The 22,394-nt window shown below is 47.3% G+C and overlaps 1 protein-coding gene across 4 annotated transcripts in view; it reads right to left on the bottom strand.

Annotated features, from left to right (window-relative positions):
- Positions 1-22,394, bottom strand: part of CTIF (cap binding complex dependent translation initiation factor) — a 148,350-nt gene that overhangs the window by 90,314 nt on the left and 35,642 nt on the right. For 2 of the 4 annotated variants that reach the window (XM_082300848.1, XM_082300849.1), the window contains exons 4-7: positions 15,392-15,514; positions 11,331-11,404; positions 10,409-10,513; positions 6,417-6,492 (exon numbers count right to left, since the gene is read on the bottom strand). In XM_082300848.1, the coding sequence (XP_082156974.1) occupies positions 6,417-6,492; positions 10,409-10,513; positions 11,331-11,404; positions 15,392-15,514 (378 nt within the window). The remainder of the gene's footprint in view (positions 1-6,416; positions 6,493-10,408; positions 10,514-11,330; positions 11,405-15,391; positions 15,515-22,394) is intronic. The other 2 variants (XM_082300850.1, XM_082300851.1) reach the window with 1 other exon arrangement.

Genomic DNA, 22,394 nt, shown 5'->3' with positions numbered 1-22,394 from the left:
CAGAGTGGGGTTTCTGCTTGGAAAAAGCCTTTGGAAAAGCCTCATTTCCTCTGCCCAGAGCCGTGTTCCAGGGCCGTGCAGCGAGGCCGCAGTGCCCTCTAGTGCTGAAGGGCTCCCCTCTGCCACCAGCCCTGTCCCCTCGGCCACCAAACACTGCCGAACTTCAGAGCTGCAGCACAAACTACCCTCGTCCCTTCCACCTTCCCTCCCTGCTCATCCTAAACCCAAATCCCTGACCAGTCAATCCAATCGGGGTGTGAGAGCATCCCAACACCTCATATCCTGGCAAGCATGGCAGCCTGGCCCTAATTCTGACCAGCTGACCAGTAGCAGCATAAGGAGCCGCTATGAAACGGGATCTCTGTGCCCACCAGGTTGGGAAGACACCCCCAGGAATTATGAGTCAGCATTGCTACATCTGCCTGAGGGACAGAAGAGTAACACCAGCCCTGAGAAGGGAGAGCCCATCTCATTTTCCACAATCAGGAACCTGCTCTGAGCCATAATAGTGATAATAATAACAATAACAACAACAACATCAACAATAACCATAATAATGATAATAACCGATAATATATAATATACATAATGATAATAAGCAACATTAACAATTTTAATAATGATAATGAGGAAAATAATAACGATAATAAAAATAAGAATGGAAACATCAAAGTTCCTGGCCATTTCTCTAGTGTTTCGTTTATGCACTGAATAAGGCTATTGTACAGTATTAGGAAATGAGGTATTAGGAAAAATCTTCTTCATGGAAAGGGCTGTCAGACCCCGGCACAGGCTGCCCAGGGCAGTAGTGGAATTCCCATCCTTGGAAGGAGTCAAAAGCCACGTGGATGTGGCACTTGGAAACAAGGGTTAGTGGTGGCCTTGGCAGTGCTGGGGAATGGCTGGACTCAGTGATCTTATGCATCTTCTCCAACCTTAATATTTCTCTGATTCTGTGGTATGAAAGACCATCATAATCTTAAAAAACCACTAGAAGATCTTCCCTTTCCTGCACATCTGATAAAACGCTCAGGGTTTATGATCTGGTTCAGGGATCACAGGGACTGCGCTCTACCACCAGAGCCCAGGCCTGCAGGAACCTGCAAGGTGATGATCTGCATGGGACATCAGTCTTGGTTCAGACCTCTCCTATGCTCTGGAGACGCCCATGGCCTCATCTGCCTTCCTTGGCAATGGTGGCCTTAACTCTGGCATGGGAGTGATGCTGGAGGAGTTACAGGTGACCATGGTAGTTTGCCCTCTCTGCCCCAGGTGCTGTCAGGTGGGTCAAATGCAGCAAAAAAAAGGGCCACAGAAAGCCTGTGTCTCACTGGTAATCACGGCAAACCAAAAGCTTTCTGCTCAGGAGCAGAGCTCTGACTCCCAATACGTTGTGACCTATACTCAAGCAAGCCTTGGCTCTTTGACAGGGACTTTCCACAGCGGTTTTAGCTGTTACTGTATTGGAAAGACCCTTGGGATATGGGCTTGTCAGGCAAGAAACCTCCTCTGAAGTCAGTGCTGTGCCCACACACTCTGGGCAGACTCCAGCAGGAACTGGGGATGGGCAGAAGTAATCCCCCCATTTTGGGGCTCCTAGGGAGGCACCCCACCTTCTTCGTAAGTGTTTGGTGGACACATGAATGACACCAGGGTTAGACATGGTGAGTGACAGCAGGGACACAGAGCACAAGGGGCACACACCACATCGACCAGGTCACTCCCAGTGGGAGGGGATGACAGAAGAGGGATCAGCCCACCCCAGATCCACCAGTACAGAACAGCCTGCTAGGAGAGGGCCACATTGCTATGGCCAAGGCTGTGAAAGAGGAGGAATCTGGGTTGCCTAATGTGCTGGGTAAAATGAGAACTGCCCAGCCTTGCAGTGTAGAAAGAGCAGGCAAGAGAGGAGGTGGAGTGGATGACAACTCTGTACGGCGGTAGTAAATAACGCCACACCACCAAAAATCTGTCTGTGAGCTCCAAAGAGACCTGTTCTCCCGCTACCACCTCCCTGGAAGAATCAGTGATCTGCAGGGTCCAAGAACAAGCCCTCACACCAGTGCTGGACACCAATCTCCCCTCCTTGCCTGCAGAGCGACAGCAGAGGGGACATTTGCCCATGACCTACCCTCTCCCCCTGGATACCTGGGTTGGCTTCATCTCTCTTCAGGAACCTTCCATATCTGACCAGATCCACAAGTGAGCTGGTCCATCACTGCACCCTATAGAGCTGACAGGGAAAGGACATGGGTATCCTCAGATGGGAATCACCCAGCCCTTCCCAGACCTCTACACTGAGGTGCAACAAACCATGTCCCAGTGTGTCCATGCCTCCCCTGGGGCAGGAACCCCCAGTGACCAGCCCATGCATAGGTCCCACCTTTACCCACAGGATCTCCACACTGAACTGTAAGGTCTGACTTGAAAATACTTGTCAGTGAGGAGGGGTCCCAAGGAAAATGGGCAAAGCTTCCTGTGGGTGCCCCAATTCATGTGGTTCTCCAGCACCAGGAGAAAAGCAGCATAACATCAAGGCTAAAAGAAGAACCTGCAGCTTGCTTGCTTTTGCTGTCAAACACAGGCATGTGTAAAAAAGAAAGGAGTTTAAATAACAAATCTATTTGCCTAAGCACCTGTAGGCTGAACTACAAACTGAATCAGGAATCCCAGTACTTCTAATCCTGTTTGGACAAAATCAGGAACACAGCGGTACTAAGAGGAACGTGGACAGTTTTAGAGAGCCTGCCTTTCTCCTAAGGAGCTTCTCCCTTGTTTCTCTTCCAACAAGGAAGCTGGGTGATGACCGCAGCCAGAAGAGAAACAAGCAGTTTATTGTAACTGCAAGCATATGACAAAAAGGGTCAAGAATCAGTAAGGAAACGGAAGGAGATGAGCTGAAGGCAGTAAGATGCCAAAACAAATTATATCAATGCCATCTTCCAAGTTTATCACATTACAACAATAAAGCCCAATATGCCTTTCAGAAGTGCCACATTTCTACCTCCTAAAACACAAGACAAGGAGCAGCTGGGCAGTGAAGGCACATTCCCAGCATTCGAAGGAGGGCAAGCCCAGCTTGAAGACATGAGTCCAGCAAACTGAAAGCCAAACACTGCAGTACACCGGTCCAGAAACTACCTGGGACATGTCCCAAAACTCTCTGCTTGTGTCTAGCATCATTCACAGCACACCCCTGTGACATGCAGCCTCCTGAGTCCTTTGTGAGCTACAGCAGTTCCACAGGAAGGAGGGGGGTGGATCTTGTCTAGAGAAGCTGTGGCTGGCCCATCCCTGGAAGTGTCCGAGGCCAGGTTGGAGGGGACTTGGAACAACCTGGGATCATGGAAGGTGTCCCTGCCCATGGCAGGGGGTTTGGAAGGGGATGAGCATTAAGGTTCCTTCCAACCCAAGCTATTCCATGATCCTGTGATCTTGCAGAACATGACCCCTTGGGTTGTTTTCTCTGGTAAGTGTACAGTTTGCCAAGGGCTCACTTGCCAAGGGCTCTGAAGACTAAATCTGGGGCCAGGGTACTTGGATGTGACACATCCAAGCCTGAAAGACTTCCCAAGTGTTTGCCAAAGGGAGCAAAAGCAAAAGGCACTGACTCAGCCCTCCCTGTGACGTCTTCATGACGCCAAGGTGGTTATGTGGTCTCCTTCAACAAAACAGCCGATGTGAAAAAGGAGAGGATGATAAAGACTCTCTCTGCACCTGAGCTGTGCCTCCCGACGCAGCAGATGCTCCCTGGTGTGCAGTAAAAAGCAGATCTTATAAATGGAGAGTACTTATCTTCAAAAGAGTCATTTCTGGCAGCACTTTGGTGAATTAGTGCCCAAATCCTACTGCAGACTCTTATGAGTAAGGAGAGATGAAGAGGTTATGGCTCATGAGCTGAGCCAAGGCAATGACCTCATGAGCTCCCAGCCACGAAACTTTCAAAAATAAAACCTATTCACCAGTGAAAACAAGCACCTCAGATGGATTTTGAAAGAATGGAGCAGGAGAGAGCTTCAAATTACGAGTTGTGGCGAAGGAATTGTGGAGCCTGTGCATGTCCACGAGATGGCAGAGCACACCGCACTGTGACAGCATCCCCAAGGACTGGGATGCATGAATTCCAAACAAAAGAAGAGGATCTGGGGGAGGTCGTTTGGGCTTGTTTTGTTTATTTTTCCACCTTTCAATTCCCGAATAGTCACAGGCCTTCCTTGCAATATTTTGTTAAAATACTACTGATAGATTCCAGCAGAAAAACTCATGGATAGGGATATTAACACCCAGATATCCAGAACAGCCTGCTTAACCCCCAGATAACCAGAATATTCTGCTCATTAGGGACATCACTGCACCTCTGTGTAGAGATACCCATACAGCCCTGGATGTACACTGGAGATTAGCTCTATATTCATGTCCTGTGTCTATCACACCTCAACACCAAAGGCACGCAAATCTCCAAGCAACCTGCAAGCAAGACTTCCTACCTCTCTCAAATGTGGTGCTTTCAACCTTTCCATAGCTGCTGAAGCGCGCCCAGCAGCAAAACATTTGCATCTGAGTCGTGCTGGAGGATGCTTGGACTGGTTCAATCACACTGGAGGATGCTCAGACCACCCCAGTGGGGCTGAAGGATGCTCAGATTGGCCCCTCCATCTGTGCACGCCTGCTGTAACCTACCCATGAGCTCTCAAACACAGACAGAACAGGAATTTATACATCACCAACCCGAAAAGCCTCTTCTTCAGGATGGCACATGAACATAACAGTGTGGGATAACCCTATGGGGTGAGGAGTTTTCCCTTCAGAAGCTCACATAAAGGAATATCTTCCCTTATTCCCCACTCACACCCCCACCCCCACTGCTCCACAGAGCCATTTAAAACAAGGGATAAAGAGCTATAAAATCACTGTCAGCATTGCACGATCGCATTCAAATCCAGTTAACAATGATATGTCAGGATTAAACCAGCTGTCTGCAAGTATTTCACTTGTCCATGCTGAACAAGATAAACCCCCTCCCAGAGCCACCTGGGTCCTAGTTCCCACAGACACAAGGGACTGACTGTACATGCCAAGGTAAACACGTCTGCAAATTAATGCAGCACTGCACGAGTCTGCCCCGAGGCACAAACAAAACATCAAATCCAGTATTCCCACTAGGTCTTCCAGCTTAGAGATGTCACACTAACAATTAAGCCAGATATTAATGTATATATTGGAATTAATTAATTGTATTCAATGCACTCTTAGGACACGATGAAATGACAACCAGACCAGGAGGACCTGGCTTATTTAACAGCTGTTGATTAAAACTCTCTTGAAGGAAATCAGCTCCTCACACCAAAGATCGTTTGATTCTTCATTTTCAATTATTCCCCAGGGAAACTAACCTTATTTTGCAGAATTAATGGGGTTTGTATCAGCTGAACTTGATATTTTTTCCCTGTGACCTAAAGTCCAGACATACCAAACATGGAAGAGACTGAGCAGGAAGCAGCTGCAGGCAGTGCTCCTCCCTGCCAAAGTCAGCTGCCCTTCTCCACTCCTTCATGTACTCAGTGCCAAATAGCTCACCCAAAAGAAACAGTAAGATAGATTGTCACATGGTCTGCAGGATGAGCAAAGCTTTTCCTCACATGATGCGTGAGCAAGAAGCCCGGCGAGCTCTTGGCTGAACACTGAAAAGGGTAACACTACCAGAGCACACGAGATGTTTTCATCCGTGCCTCTGGAGGCAAAGAGATTTCAGCAAAAACACACTGAGCATCCTCAGAAACTTGCCTAGCTCAGTGAACTCAGCTCCTTTGAGGACTAGGGCTCTGTAAAATGAAAAATTGTATGATGCTGACAAATTGCTTTATTCAACCTGATTTCTCAACTGTGGGGTCTCATCCTGCCATTCCCCAACATCCACACATCCAGAGGTCATTTAACCAGAACTGCCAAAACTGGGCTGTAAAGAGAGATCTGGGGAAAAAATAGGCTAGAGAAAACACACACAGGTGGATTATAACTGCATATGAACATACCACTGCGTATTTCCCGAAGGGGAAATACCTGGGTCAGTACATAGGCACTGCTGGCTTCCTGAGAGCAACTTATTTTGGAGCTGTCAGGAGGGGTTGATGCTTTTCAGAATCTCCTTTTTTTAAACGTAGGAGCCCTGTGTACGTGTACATACACAGGTATGTAACGCCCTCAGTGTATCACCTCCCTACAAAACCTCCATGGTCACTGCCCTTGCCCAGCACTAATATCCAAAAAAACAGGCACAAATCTCCATCCCAACCCCCAAAGGACCACAGCCCAGCAGCTTTCCCACTCCTGAGAAGGCTTTCCTAAGGGAACACAAGGCAGGGAAGACGCTGCTGCTGGTCTCCACTGTGGCAGGGGCAGATGTCCTTGTCACCTACCTGCCACACTGGAAGGACTTTCTCTATGTCGTTCAAGTTGATGCTGTCACCATCCTCGTACTTCCCCTTTCCAAGCCTGTGGCAAGAGGAAAACAAAACAAAAGCACGTGAAAACCCGCTGGGGATACAGTTAATTTTCTATCACGGCACAAGGGGAATATCAGTTCTTACTGCAAAGGCCTCTCACGGAAACAAAGAGGCTCTCTCTGGAGCAAGTGTGCTGTGCCTCCAAAACACTCCCACGCAGGCGTAAAGCTGTTAATACAAAATTAAATGCTTTGCTCAGTCCTCTCCACCTGCACCATCTGCCACAGCTTGCAAACACTTTTGGTAGTAGCAGCAGTGAGAAAACCAAAGGCAGTCCTGAGCCCAGGGTGACTCGATTTCCAGACCAAGCAAAACTGAAAGCACAGCCCACCTGGACAGCAGAAATGAGAGCACAAGAAGAGTAATGAAAAGCGTTTCCTTTGAAGCACTGCTCATTCTGGTCTCCACAGGAGCTCCAGCTCCCCTGCTGAGAAAGGTGTCGAAAATCAGCGCAAACGCACACCTCAGACAGGAAGTGGCAATCGATATAAATATAAACAGACAATTTGAAAGACAAAGAAATTGGGGTGAGAAGTCAAGCACTCCCATACCACACACAGAACTGGCAGCTGAAGGACTTTCTTCGAACAAGAAAGGAAAAAACCAATCCAAAGATAATTGCTAGCTGGATGCAGAGAGTTTGTGATGATACAGAAAAAGAAAAAACGGTCAATAAATATCACCCTTCTACGTTCAAAAAAACAGAGATGATCTTTTTTATTATGCAAGAATGATAAAGTACTTTTTTGTCAGTTAGAAGCAAGATATTGTTAAATAAGATACAGTAGAGACTTTGGCAGCAGCAGACCCAGGTAATCAGTGCCTAGAAGTCAGAGAAAAATAGATCTTGGAATTAGAGAAAATGGGAGAAAAAAATTGAGAAAAATGGTGTGTGCTGAAGTACCAGGCTCAAAAACCAGCAAGCTGAAGGGAAGCAATTTCATTAACCTTAATAAACTTGAGCACCCTGGTTTAGTAAAAGGTGTCTCTGCCCATGGCAGGGGGGTTGGTCTAGGCGATCTTGAAGGTCCCTTCCAGCCCAAACCATTCTGTGATTCTATGTTTATAAGAAATCAGAGGTGTTCAACAATTGACTTTCCATCACAGATAAAATCCTGACTTTGATTTACAGAGGGAAAAACATAGGGTGTGTACACATACAGAAATACATGTATGAAAAAAAATTGATATATATGTATTTATATAGATGAGAAAAATCGTGTCACACATCTGGGGACAAATAATGCCAGCTGCAGGTGCAGAACACAAGTGCATTGTAGGAAAAGGTCATCTGAAAAGAGTGGGGACCACCCCAGGCTGAATTTCTGATGCTGAACTGTGGCAAAAAGGCAGGGGATGAAGAGGAGGTAGGGATTAGGGGGATGAAGGCAGCTTCCCTCTAGAAACAGCATGGCTGAGCCCCAGTTACAGGACCACAGGCATGGCCGCAGTCACGTTTCAAAGAGGTGGTAGAGAAATTCCTTAGAGTACCTGAAAAACTCAAGTGATACATGTGCTTGGGAGATACCTGGAATGAAGAGAAAATACCAGCTACAAAAGGTTGTTTGATCTGGAAGAGTAAAAGCAGAGCAAGAGCTAGGACTGGAAATTAAAGCCAGATGAATTCAGGTCAGAAATGTGGTACAGTTCCCCGGTTTTTCTTAACTGCTCCACTTTTGATATTCAGCATGCAACCAAACTTCTTCCAGTAAAAGCAGATGTCTTCCTGGAGGAAAACGCTTCACCCAAGCAAAAGTCACTTGAGGTCACACAACTGGATGCAACTACATGGCCAGCCTTAGGCAACTGATCAGATTAAGGAATGAAATGGTTCTTTTAGTGTTAAAAGCACACACTGAACAGCATATTCCTTTTTTTTTTTCCTTTTTTCCCTCTATTATTTTTTTTCACTGCACAGCTAGATTGTTAAAAAAAGCTTCCCATGCAAGCAAGAGGGAAAATGCCTAGCTTGCAGGTAGAGATTCACGGAGGCTCAGCAAGCAAATCTCGGCACAGATTCACCATGGAGAGCTGATGAATGCACAGCACAGTCAGCTTTAGAAGTTAAAAAATAAGAACCATTTTGTCCTCCTTTGTGCTTCCTCTGTTCTGGCCAGGTTACTTACATGGCATGCACTTTGGGAGATGCACGGTTTGTGCTGATAATATCTGCTTAACTTTTCTGCAGATACACTAATTCTTCCTCCACTTTTGCAGCTGTAATATTTAGGAGTGATTAAATATCTCTCCTCCACACTGCCTCCTCTACCTTGTGGGCATTCACAACACAGCAAGAACCAGAGGAAAACCAGAACACCAACCCTGCTGCATCCTCCCTGCATATAGCAGGTGTCACTGACAGGATCACCTGGCAAGTGCCATCAACCATGGGGCACATTGTATCTTCTCTTACAGAGGAAGCATATTATCATATTATATCTTATCTTACAGACAGCCCCTTCATCTCATTTTTCAAACCCATCTGAAAAAATGGGAGTAAACGATGAAACGTAGTGACTTAGAGAAATTTAGTGTTACATTGTTCCAAATGTTCTGAAAATTGCTCTTTACAAACCTGCAGTATGCCTTACAGAGCAGGAAAAATAGGTCGTGTGAGTGCTCCTGTCCCTGTACTGTACAGCAGCCTCCTGCAGATGCTGAGCCTGGGCTGGTGTGGGATTGCTGGCCTGGCTGGATGTTTCTAATTGTTTCCAATCAACTGTTCTAATAACAATTCTAATCTTGTCTTCTAAACAAGATGTGCAGACCAGGCATATGGCACTGGACAGTACTTTGGCAAAACCAAGTTATCAGCAGAAAAATGTCTCCAAGAGAAGATTTCCATCCCTGCAAACAACATGGCAGTGATGGAACATCAGCTGCAATCTTCCCAACCCCATCTTTTAGACCTGTTCTGATTTTTGCCTTCCTCTATGCTCTGAGTGATCGGGTGAGGAAAACCTGATCTACAGAATCATGGAATTGTTATGGTTAGAAAAGACCTCCAAGATCACCAAGTCCAACCATTCCCAGCACTGCCCAGGCCACCACTAACCCAAGTCCCCAGGTGCCACGTCCACAGGGTCTTTAAATCCCTTCAGGGATGGGGACTCCACCCCTGCCCTGGGCAGCTGTGCCAGGGCTGGACAACCCTTTCTGTGAAGAAATTGTTCCTAATACCCAATCTAAACCTCCCCTGGCGCAACTTGAGGCCTTTATCTCTTACCCTGTCATTTGTTACATGGGAAAAGAGCCTGACCCCCACCTGGCTGCACCCTCCTGTCAAGGAGTGATTGCTTCTCCATCTGCAGAGAACCTGCAGAGAAATGATGATATTCAACCAAGCAACACTGGTGAGCCACTTGGTGCCAGCACACATTTATTTGGTTTGACCAACCAACAACCAGTAAGGAAACCAGAAATACCAGGGAAGCCCATGGAGGCTGACACCACCAAAAGGAGCTGTTTAATGTTTTCACAGTTTTATGAATTGCATTGATGCTCTCTCCTTCCCTGAACTCTTGCTAGGAAGAACAGTGGAAGCCTGTCACTCACAGGAACTGCAACCAGGTCAGCACTAAGCCAGGATCTTTCCTTCAATATCCAGAGATGTTTAAATCTAGGACACCTGGATCTAAGAGGCTTGGATCCTGAGTTATTTAAGCACTGAAATCTATCAAGCAATGCAAAAACACAGAGAACAACTCTGCTCCAGCCCAGAACTGGGTGACAGAGGAGCCAGACAGACTGATTGTGGCATCCTCAAACTCTGTAAGTGTAAGTGGTCCAGTGCTTCTTCCCATGTCCTCCACATGAGGTGTGCCACCACACCAAAGTTCCTAGAGCAAGGGAGAAGTTAAGAGACCCTTCCTGGAGAGCACAGTTATTGCAGACACAGCACTCACCCTTCTCTGTCTATGTGAGGCAATGGGTGTTTGGAGGTGTTTCGCAGCTTTCTGTGAAACTGGGTGAAATCTAGTTTTTCAGGCTGCAAGTCCCACGTTGCACCACTAGGAGAGAAAAACAGGGAAAAACAGAGAAAGGAAGTCCACTACTGATTAAACACCACTGAGCTGAAGAGCAGAGGGCACATCGGAGCCTGCAGACAAGGAAAGCTGGCATTTCTGGGAGCACCACTCCCTGCTGCAGAGCATGTGAGCCTCCAACCTTCACACTTATGCATCTCTTTTAATTTCATTTTGTCTTGTTTTTTAGGTACGCTGAGCTCTTGTGGCTTGATCTAAGCCTCTAATTTTGATACAGAACACACCCTGCAAGATATACTCGCTCTCTGTACCAAGGGGGTATACCAACAGGTACTGGTCTGGTCCATGCCATGATGTTCTCTCTTGTCCTGCACAACCTGTCTTCTCCAGTGACTCAACACATGCAGACTGTGCATAAAACCAGACAGAAAGCATATTTCACTGCTTTTCCACACTGAGGCAGCAGCTAAGAAGCCAACACATGATGGTACCTCCAACTAATGGGAGAGTAAAATCCCAGAGCAGTAGCTCAGAGCTGACTCAAGCCTTGCCTGTGCAGCTCTGGGGTGACTGTAAGTAATTGTACTGGTATCAGTTTCAAGTGTTTGGACTGCAAACCCACCCAGTGGCCTCTCCAAAGCACACAGGATACTTTCAATAGATTGTGCTTGGTGCCACAGGTTAAATGGGGATGGGGAGGAGGAACAGTAATGTCAGTACTACCAGGGTACTTTCTGGTGCCTGGGTACCAGCAAGATGGACACACTGGTGAAGGCTAAGAGAAGGTGTGGTCCACCTTAAGGGTCCATCTTTCTCTTAAAGCATTTTAAAACCAGCTTACCTGAAGGAGTCAAAGGTGTTGGCAGCCCAGATGTCTGTGCCCAGCATGTCAAGGTTGCTCTCCTTGTTGCCATTCTAGGAGAGAGGGAAAGGAGGTTACTTGCAAGGAGGCACATGGAACTATGTGAACCACAGCACAGCCTCTCCCACCACCAACCATGGAGGTGTCTTGGCTCTGGGCAAGGAATCCTGTGCTCCTGTGTGAATCCATGCTCACTGCAATGCAGAGACCCCTCATCTGCTGCAAAACTGCACCGTGAAGGCAAAGAGTGACAGTTTCAGCCTTGGGGACACAGAGCTGTGCACAACATGGAACAAACAATGCACAAGCTCAGCTCTGACTCCAGCCCTGTCCTCCTGCCCCATGTCCACAACCATGATCCACCAAAGTCCAGGGGGAAGGCTGAGATTCACAAAATCACAGAATCATTTAGGTTGGAAAAGACCTCCAAGACCATAAGTCCAACCTGTGCCTGATCCCCACCTTGTCACCCAGCCCAGAGCACTGAGTGCCTCATCCAGGCATTCCTCGAACACCTCCAGGGATGTTGACTCCATCACTGCCCTGGAAAGCCTGTTCCAGTCCTTACAACCCTTTCCATGTGGAAATTCCTCCCAATGTCCACCCTGCCCCTCCCCTGGCCCAGCCTGAGGCCGTTCCCTCTCCTCCTGTCCCTGTTCCCTGCCAGCACAGCCCGACCCCCCCGGCTGCCCCCTCCTGTCAGGGACTTGTGCAGAGCCACAAGGTCCCCCCTGAGCCTCCTTTGCTCCAGCCTCAGCCCCTTTCCAGCTCCCTCAGCCGCTCCTGGGGCTCCAGCCCCTTCCCAGCTCCGTTCCCTGCCCTGGACACGCTCCAGCCCCTCCATGTCTCTCTTGTCCTGAGGGGCCCAGAGCTGTCCCCAGCACTGGCGGTGCCTCAGCAGTGCCGGCACAGGGGACGGGCCCTGCCCTGGGGCTGTGGCCACACCCTGGCTGGGACAGCCCAGGGGCCACTGGCCTCTTGCCCACTGGGCACCCCTGGGCTCATGTCCAGCCCCTGGCACCAGCACCCCCAGGGCCTTTCCCCATGGGCATTATAAAAAACCTCCAGCCAACAGTAAAACACCTTAAACTTCCCTGTGCAGCTGCTTATGTCAAAATGGACAACCCAAAGCACGAGCAACTAAAGCAAAGACCTCACATACGTTATTCAAGGCCCCTTCACAGTCATCAACCCTCACATGTCCTCCCTGCACAAAGAGGGATGCCCTCTCCACCCTTTGCAGATGAACTAAAGCAGGTTGGATTTTGCCATTCAAGACCATTCAAGAAATCAGACTTGACTCAGTCTGGATGGATTGAATGCATTGCAAATAGCAAATCCCATATTAACTGATTTTTCTCTCAACATTTCTTATTCAGATTACTCATAATCTTGCACATATTCAGATTATTTAAGCATTTCAGTCCAAATGGTTCCACTCTGGCAAAACACAGAGAAGCTGGATTCCATCTATTCCCTACCATATAACTTCTGTCATTTTCAAGTATTATTAATATTAACCAAGACACTAGAAACTCATAAAAAATGTGACCATTTCTTAATGAAGTCCCAGAGCTCAATCTGCTCACAAAGTGAGCAACACTTTCCCAACCAATGTCAGGACACATGTCCTCAGTGAACAGATGGTTACACTTTGCAGTTATTTCCAGCATAACAACCAATTTAGACACCAGAAACTCCAAACACAGACAGGTTGCTCCCTTTTTAGTCTCCTCCAAGGGGTTTATGGATTATGATTTTAACCCCTGGGGATTTGCAAGTTGACATGTCTCTGCTCAGAAACAAACTACCAGAAATACTAATAACTCCCATGATCAGTTACAGAAGATGAGCTTTTTATTTTAGGCAAATGTAAGCACGATTTTCTACCACCAAGCAGAGGAATTAGTTTTTTAAATCCTTACAAACATCCAAATGCAGTAAAATGGAAGTACACAGGTGCAAGTTAGCATAGCTGTCACACAAAGAAGAGAAACCTCTTCTTGCAGACAAATCCATTTCAGGTGGTGAGGAAGTCAGGCAGGTCCAAGGCAGCAGCTGGATGCTCTCACCCAAACCTGGTCCTCCTAGAGGATGTCCCCACAACCTCTTGGAGAGACTCCAAGCATCAGCCAGACTCCACAAAGACAGTGCCAGGCCCCAACGATAACACACCTTGCCATTAAGTCGTGAGTCACTGTGGTCATTTCAAGACACCCTTTTGGTCTTCCATGACCTGTCTTTAGAACCAGTTCCTATCTCAGCTCATAGGACAGGGAGCAGCCTTGCAGCCCCGTGCTGCAGGGAGCTTACTAAAATGCTCACAGCACAGTGCTAAGACTTAATAGTAAGACTTGGAAAAGCCAGTTCTCAAATCCAGGTACAAAAAAGATTAAAAACTGCATGTATTTAAGAAAAGCAGTGACTTGCTGTCAGTCCCCCCAGGACTGCAATTATAACCATCAGCAATTTTAACATGAAGCTCCCAGTGACCCAACCCTCAGCTTTAGATCATCTTTTTCACTGAGAAGTAGTTAGTACTGCTGAAAATTAATTCATTCACTAGCAATGATGACTGAGAGACAGACTTTCAAGAGTAACACCAATACTCTGAGAGATGAGATATCCAGTAAAGCAGATCCTCCACACCGTGCTGTTCAAATGAACGTCCATAACCTCTGTCCTCCAGCTCTTGTGAGCACAAATGACCTCCAGCCACTGCTGCCCAGCCCCTGTAGCTGCCCAGACAAACAGGGACAGGCCCACGTGGACTCTGGCTGTTTACCATGCATGCAGCTTCAGCAAATTCCCCACAAAGTCAGCATTAGCATGCATGCAGCAGCTTTCCAAAGCCCAGCTCAGCATCCCACCTCTTGCTGCTCCTCATTACCATTCTCCAGAAAACAAATACGAAGTCATGCCCTTCGTTGCACAACTGCAACCCTGTCAAATCATCACTGCACACAGAACAACACCAAGTGGCCACCTGGGTCCCTGGTATAAATTCAGGGCTCATCCAGAGCCATGTGTTACTTAAGCGTTTTTCAGTTCTGAGCTTGAAGAGCTTCCCCCACTTTTCCTCCTTCTCAGCTGCCTACAACCCCTGGCTGCACTTTGGTAGAAAATAAAAAAAGATGAGATAGATACTGAACTGTCTGAAAAGGCTCCAATTAAGCATTTCCTTGTTGAAAACTGCAAGTTTTCACATGAAAAATACAGATAAAAGTATAGAAATTTTGAGGAAGACAATATTGTCCCTACTCAAAGAGAAAAGGATATGTTGAAAAGGACCAGAAAGGACCATCACTTTCTAGATACAGCCAGGTTCTGCAGGTCCTGTCCCACCACAGCACGGCTCAGGAGGAAAAGCTATTTCCTCAAGCTCTTCGGGAGGATGAAAGGATTAATGGACCAGGACTCTGAGCACTGGTTCCCAACCTCAGTCTGCCCTCCACTGCTGGCACAACTGGTGCTCACATGTGCATAGAGGAGAGCGACTCCCAAGAGAAGACAGGAAGACAGAGGCTGACAGAAACTAACAGTCTGAGTTCAAGGATGGACCTAAGACCATACAAAAAGTGAATTCTTACAGTCTTTTGCAGGGTAGGAAGGTAACTCCCCATCTAGCCCTGCAGACAGCTCACACAGAAGGCAGCTGGACTCAAGATCACCATTTAACACTATCTATGTGCTGTCCACTCATCTTTCAACTTCTAATGAAGACCTGCCAGCAAATAATTACAAACATCTCTTGATTTCCCAAACTGAAATACTCCAAGACTTCAAATACAGAAAAAATCCCTGATTTCCTTTGCACTTAACCAGCTGACTAGGGACTTATTTCCCAATATTAAGGCACTCTGCACACCTCAGCAGGTCACACATCATGAGTGAATTAAAGAGGTCTTTGAAGTGTCCTTCACAGCTGACATGCACCCACACTTATGTGTGACACACACCACAAACATGTCGTGAGGAGGATGCCTCCCATAAGCGGCAAGCACAGGCCACAGCTTCGAGCACGTCACTACCAGGTATACCTTGGTCGATTGCCTGAACTGGCTGCTTCTCCTGTGGCTGCCAGACCGGGATGCAGAGCCCTGCCTGGAGCCCGACCCTGGCCGGGATCCTGTGCTTCCACTGCTGCTGTGATCCCACTCATCCTGAAAACAACAAACAGGTTGCTTTAGTCAAGGGCAACTCTGCCCCAAACACTCCAAAACCACCGACCTGGCAGGACAGGAGAGCTCCAGCTCCCGGGCCACTCGTGCTGGCACCTACAAAACCATGCCCATGACCAGCATCCTGATTGTGGGGCTTCCTCTGGGTCCTTTAACATGTTCTACTTACACATTGCAAAAGAATGACACTCTGGGAGGCTCTGATGAAGATAAGATTTGGCCCTAGTACTCTAGTGTTTGCATAGGGAAAAATAATACTTACCTTCTCTATCTTCATGAGGATTAATTATGCATATTCATCAACCCCACATCCTCTAAAGCTGCTTAAGGGTATTTGGACAATGTCCTTAATAACATGCTTTAACTTTTGGTCACTCCTGAATCGAGCAGGCAGTTGGACTGGATGACTGTTGTAGGTACCTTTGAACTGAAATACTCTCTTCTATCCATTCCATTCCATTCCTTTTACAGAATCGAAGAATATCCTGAGTTGGAAGGGATGCACAAGGACCATCGAGTCCAACTCTTAAGTGAATGGCCTGTACAGAGATCAAACCCATGACCTTGGTGTTTTTAGCACCATGCTCTGACCTAGCGAGCATGGTGCTAAAATTCCATTCCATTCCATTCCATTCCATTCCATTCCATTCCATTCCCATTTCCTTAATTCCCCTCCCAGGCCCCGATCAACTTCTCAGTCAGTTTTCCCACTGCTCATCCTGCTGCTGGAGTCCAGCTGCGCACATGGCTGAGAACTCTGGTAGTTCACCAGGAGACACATTACACAAGTAACTATTTTTGTCTCTTAAGGAGCTGTGCCTGATGTTCTCCTTTATTCTCTCACTTGTTGTGCTGTCAAGTAAGCTGCAGGTTTCTTGTTCAGCCCTCAGGGCATAATGGCTCATTTGAAAACCAGAACAACTCACCTGACCAGCTCTATCCAAATACCCCACAAGGTGCTTGGGGAAAAAGGTGGATATTGTCAAGGTAATTACTCCAAAGGCTTGGGAAAGGCTTTTAAAGTGACCTAAAATGATTAAAACTCCATGATATCACAACGTGCAGAATATTCAACTCTTCCAAGTACTCTGAAAATCTGGGAAATACAAAGGGAAGCCTATGTTCTAGGACTGGTGTGAGAGCTGACACTTCAAAAGTGTTTTTCATGTCTCAGACGTCCTCATGGGGCTACATGCCATGGGCTAAGGCAAGGGCAGGGCCACCTTGGCCTTCAAAGTCAAAAGGATTCACCACAACAGCCAAGTCCAGGCCATTAATTTGAGGGCACAGTCCAGGTCCCAGCTTCACAAGTGCCACCTGACTGGGATGAGGCAGGAAGACAACTGCACTGCAGAACCTAGACTACCTAAGGTGATGCTACCCAGTGGTCCAGCATGGACCTTGATGTACATTCACCCAACACAAGGAATTGGAAGCAAAACACTCCAGTGCTGGTTTCTGCATCACTCCAGCTGGACATTCTCCACACTGCAATCTTGTAAGTTTTAAGCAAGCTCAAATACACTGCAGTGTTGACTTCAAAAGAGATTATCTAGTTTCCAAGTTGTATATAAACGAAATCTGAAAGGTTGTGATTATTCCCACTGACAGTTAAAGCACCTTCTTCCCTTCTCATCACACCCTGACCCAAATCTCCCAATGGCTGAGAAATACCAAATGGCACAAAAGGAGTTGTTCAATTGTCATGGAGGGAAAAAAAACTTGGTGGATGTCAGGCAGGCCACTTTAGGAAGCCCTGGGGAAGAGCCAGCCTTGCAGGCATCCTGAGAAGTGAGAAATACGTCCCTTGACATGGGAAAGATGTGCACCAACTGAAAAGGTGGTTGGGAGAAATGCACCTTCACTGCTCAATGTTTGAAGGATTAATTGTATCCTACACACTGAACACCTTGTTCACCCACACATACAAAATTTCTGTGCCAAATGCTATGGTGGGACCAGGTCAGCACACGCACCCTTTGCTTTGAAAGACATACTGAAAATAAACACTGTTCAGTTATATTCAGTTGACACAACTTTTAGTTCCTTCAGACAATCCAAGGTGTTGCAAATTCCAGAAATGCAGCTGGCCACAATAAAGCCCTTGTGAGAAATGAGGATATTGGTACCACTGTGTATCAGTATCCACCGAGAAAAGCCACTGGATACAGCACAAACCAGTTAGATCACAATCACAGGTGGTTTTACTAAATCAGCTTGTCTCCTGGCTCTAACTCATGGCCTGGGGCTTCTGCCCTGTTTGCCTTCCTTACCTTTATCAAGCACTGATACTAATATTGAAAAAACCAAATCATTTTTAAAATAAAATTGTTACACCAAAAACTGTTGAAACGTCTGCTGAAGATGCAAACAGTCCAAACTGAGTATGGCCTGAATACCCTCAAGTTCAAACTCACCAGCAGAGCTAAGCTCAGTATTTCCCCCAAATTTCTGACTCATTGCCACAGATGAACAACTTTTTACTGGTACCTTACTGACAGGGATTCAAATCTCCAGAATGAAAATACAACCCTCAGAAACAATCCCAGACATTTCTGGTGGCTTTGTGTCCTGCAATAAAGCTTTTTCACGCTAAAATGGACCCTCTCTGCAGACGTTGTGTGGGAGCAGGGCTGCTTGCACCAACCTCATGGGCGATGCTCAAGGAGTGGGTGAGAGCACGCAGGTAATGATTGCTCCTTAAAAAAACAACCAAGCAACAAAACCCCTTCACCAGCATCATTGCAAAGCCCATAAAAACCCATTCCTCCCAAGCCCACAGAGGCAGCTGGAGTCCAGCAGAAAGCCATGGCTTGGAACTGGTGAGATGTGGCACTGCTCTTCCTTCATCCTGCACCACCACCTGCGTGTGTTCTACACAGGGCTCCTGCTAAACAAACCCAGCGTGCTGCACGAACAGAATTGTCTGCCAAAGCTGACAAACACTGAAGAAACAGATGTAATGGCACAAAGCCCTCCAACCTTTGCCTCCTGCTGACCCAATCCCCCATCACCTGGCCCCATTACTCTGCCATGCCCTCAAAAAAACAAGGCTCTCCCAAACTCTTCCCACATAGTCCTTGAACTCTTGGTCCTATTTGGGCTCTTATTTGGGCTCCTCCACCTACCATTCGTGGTCTACACTCATCGGCAGGAGATGGGACTTATGAGCCACACTTTGGGACTGGAAGGGAAAACACCATCCCTCCAGAGACTGATTCCCAGAAGCTGCTGAAACCCATGCCAATCCTTCTGGCCAAGCTCTGCACCTTCTCAGGAACAGTCAGGCCCGTGCACATTACCACTGTCAGCAGCCCTCCTTCGAAAACTAGCTGTCAAATCTAACATTTGCATTTTAATTAGCAATAATCATATGTTTCACTTACACTGCAATTTTCACCTTTGCAGCGAGCTCTTTGAGGCATGAACTAATTAATCCTGCTGCCTTTGCCAGCTCAAGAGTTAATACTTCCTGCTGCTTCAGTGCAAGTTTGAAAATCCTATTTGCAGAAAAAGGAGATAAGTTTCCCCAGTGCAGAAGCCATAAATGGAAACACAGTGATCACCTACGTAGTTGCTCTCAGTGATGACAAGTATGGGTGAAGTGGGCTGTGCTGGTAGAGATGTAGATCAACCCTGGCAGCAGCACAAGTTTTAAAGTGTCCTGAAGATATCAGTGGATTCTGGATGGGATTCATGCTGAATTGTATGTAAAAATTTCAATATTCAATGTACAGCACTCACAGGTAGGCCAGAGGAAAAACAACAGGAAGGTGGAGGAGCTCTCAGGCCCCAAAAACCTCTGAGATATTCCCCAGGATAACAAGGGTCACATCTGTGCCTAGGAGATCCCTAGATCAAGTTGTGGGGTGTCCTTCAAATGACTCCTCAACTTTGTTTTAAATCCTGATCAGAACAGAAAACAGCTATTGTGTAAAAGGCCCTTTTTGAGGTTTTTCTGCAGTGGAGGTTTTCATGCACCCAATTTGTACTGCTGCCAAATCTTCCCATTATACAGAATTTTTGCACTGCACTCCAGGCATCTCCCTAGACCTGTTTCAGAACAACCACTCCAATCTTTCTATGGAAAACCAAAGGCTTAATTATTTTAACAATTCAAAATACACCTTTAAAAAAACCCCAACAACAAACCAACCACAAGATTCCTCTAAATATATTAGTAGGGTAAACTTTCTAGTTTCTTTCTTCTCACAAGTATTACATAATGCTATAAGGACATCAGAAATTGTTATAAAAATGTCATACAGTAACCCCAACCCCTTTGGCTCTGCTCCTTTTGTCCCCAGGTCTCTGTCCACCTTCCCCAGCCCTGTCCAATCTGCAGAAGGGACACCAAACGTCACTTTGAGCTCTTCTTCCACCACAGAAAGTAAGGTTTTATCTATACCTGTGTCTCAATACAGGACCAAAGGACCTGATGGACTTGGAACTAGGAGGTTAAGCTTACAAGATCTTTCTGGGCTACCTGGGAAAGGACCAAGCCTGTGTGGTTGTGTTTTTTGGACAACACTGGAACAGCCATGCTAGCCAAGGATGTGCTAGATAGCTCGTTTACACACAAGGATGAAGAGGAGGAACACTGAGGGCTCTTGGAATGACACTGGGAACTCCAGACGTGCTACGGAAACCCATCAGCAAGACCCTGTCCCAGCCTCAGGGGAAATTGCTCATGTCATCCCTTCCCTGCCTGGAGCTTCAGCACTGGCTGACCTATTCATCCAAACCTGGAAGGATGGAGACCTCAAAGGCAAATCAAGTCTCACAAAAGTAAGTGTGGGAAGCTCTGCAGTGGGCAGACAGCCATCACCCGGTCCTCCCCACCCAAATGGAAACTGAGGGTGACAAGATGTCCTCTCACATGAGTCACTGGTGACACCAGGCCTAGAAGACACCTCCCTCCACCCTCAGAAGCAACAGTTCTCCAAAGCAGGCAGCAAAGCAGTGAAGCATCTCCCTCCCAGACCTCCTGGCACCTGAGCAGGCGTCTGCTTCACAAGAGGCACTGCTGCTCCGTGAGGCCAACCCCAAGGCCCAGAGAAAGTTACACCTATATGGCAATCCTCTCCAACTGCAGTTGCATTCACCAAATGAGGAAGCGTCACCCAGCAATTACAGGCAGAAAAGTGACTGCTTTCCTCAAAGCTGCTCTTTGATCATGGGCAAGTCACCCCACATAAAGTTCTACTTTCTTCCTCCATCAGGCAGGGATACACCAACATGTACTCCCCGGCAAAGCCAGTGTCTGTCTTTCGCTTTCTCTTTTTATTTCGGAAGCATGAAAACAGCATCTGCAACATCAGCCAGCACCCACCTGCCCCAAGAGATCCTCAACACGGTGGCCAACCTCAGCCAAATTCAGTGCACAAACTGGCCCTGGGCTATGACATGAGCAGGTCAATGAGATGGAGAACCTCAAACAAGGTCCCCAAACATGGCACTGTTGGAGCAAGTCCAGAGGAGGCCGTGAGGTTGATAAAAGGACTGGAGCACCTCACCTGTGAAGACAGGCTGAGAAAGTTGGGGCTGTTCAGCCTAGAGAACAGAAGAGCACCTTGAGCACGTGGAGACCTCACAGCACCTTCCAGTGTCTGAAGGGGCTACAGGGAAGCTGGGGAGGGACTCTGCATCAAGAACTACAGTGACACGACAGGGAGTAATGGGCACAAGTTGAAAGAAGGGACATTTAGACTGGATATAAGGAAGATTTTTTTTCCTGTGAGGGTGGTGAAACACTGGCCCAGGTTGCCCAGGGACGGTTGTGGATGCCCCAACCTTGGCAGTGCTCAGAGCCAGGTCAGTTAAGGCCCTGAGCAATCCATTGTAGTGGGAGGTGTCCCAGCCCATGGCAGGTGGGTGATTTTTAAGGTCCATTCCACCCCCTTAACGTTCTATAATTTCTAAAAGTCCTTCCAGAGTCATCCCTCTTGTTTTCTCTCAGATCTGGACCCAATGATGGGCAACACAGGCTGTTCACCAGAACAGGGAAAATGAATGACAAATTTAGTCAAGACATCCTGCCAATCCACTGTCTCTCCAGCCCTATCTGGTTAGCCAAGAATTTGGGGCATTACACGCTGCCTGCTGATGTCACTGGACTTAAGCCAGCAAGATAATTTCACTGCTAACTTCAGTTATCTGGACCCGGTGACATGATCCCTTCCCACCTGCCCTTGCAGCATCCACCAGGGAGGATGTCCTGGTGGTTGATCCCAGGAAGTCAAGCAGCACCAATGCCCGCAAAAAAAAAATCTCTGGAATTGCAAAAGAAATCTGCACAGATAATTGGATTTTTCCACTCTCCATTAAAACTGAGTTCCACTGTTCATTGAAATCTGCCGTTTCCCAAGAGACAGCCTCCATGTATTGCCCCACACCTCCTACTGCCTTTGCTTTGGCAACATGGCAGCTTTTCCAGCCATGACATCAAGCCATGGACATGGAATGACAGGACCTTAAACCTCACCTCATTCCACTCCCTGCTATGGGCAGGGACACCTTCCACTATCCCAGGTTGCTCCAAGCCCCGTCCAACCTGGCCTGGAACACTTCCAGGGCTCTGGGCAACCTGTGCCAGGGCCTCACCACCCTCACAGGGAAGAATTTCTTTCCAATATCCCATCTAACCCTGCCCTCTGGCAGTGGGAAGCCATTCCCCTTCCTTCTGTCCCTCCAGGCCCTTGTCAGAACTCTTATGTTAGCACAGTTTGGGACGCTCTTTACTCCATGTGGTATCATCTCCAGCCAAGGCCCAAGAGCGCAAACCCACCACCCCACCCTGCTGCCATGTGCTGCTCTATCTGCAGGTTTAACAGGAGGGCAAACCAAGCCATCTCCTCCACCA

The sequence above is a fragment of the Coloeus monedula genome (genome assembly GCF_965178545.1).
Source record: "Coloeus monedula genome assembly, chromosome: Z".
Lineage (NCBI taxonomy): Eukaryota > Metazoa > Chordata > Aves > Passeriformes > Corvidae > Coloeus > Coloeus monedula.
This window is presented reverse-complemented; position numbering and strand designations above follow the sequence as displayed.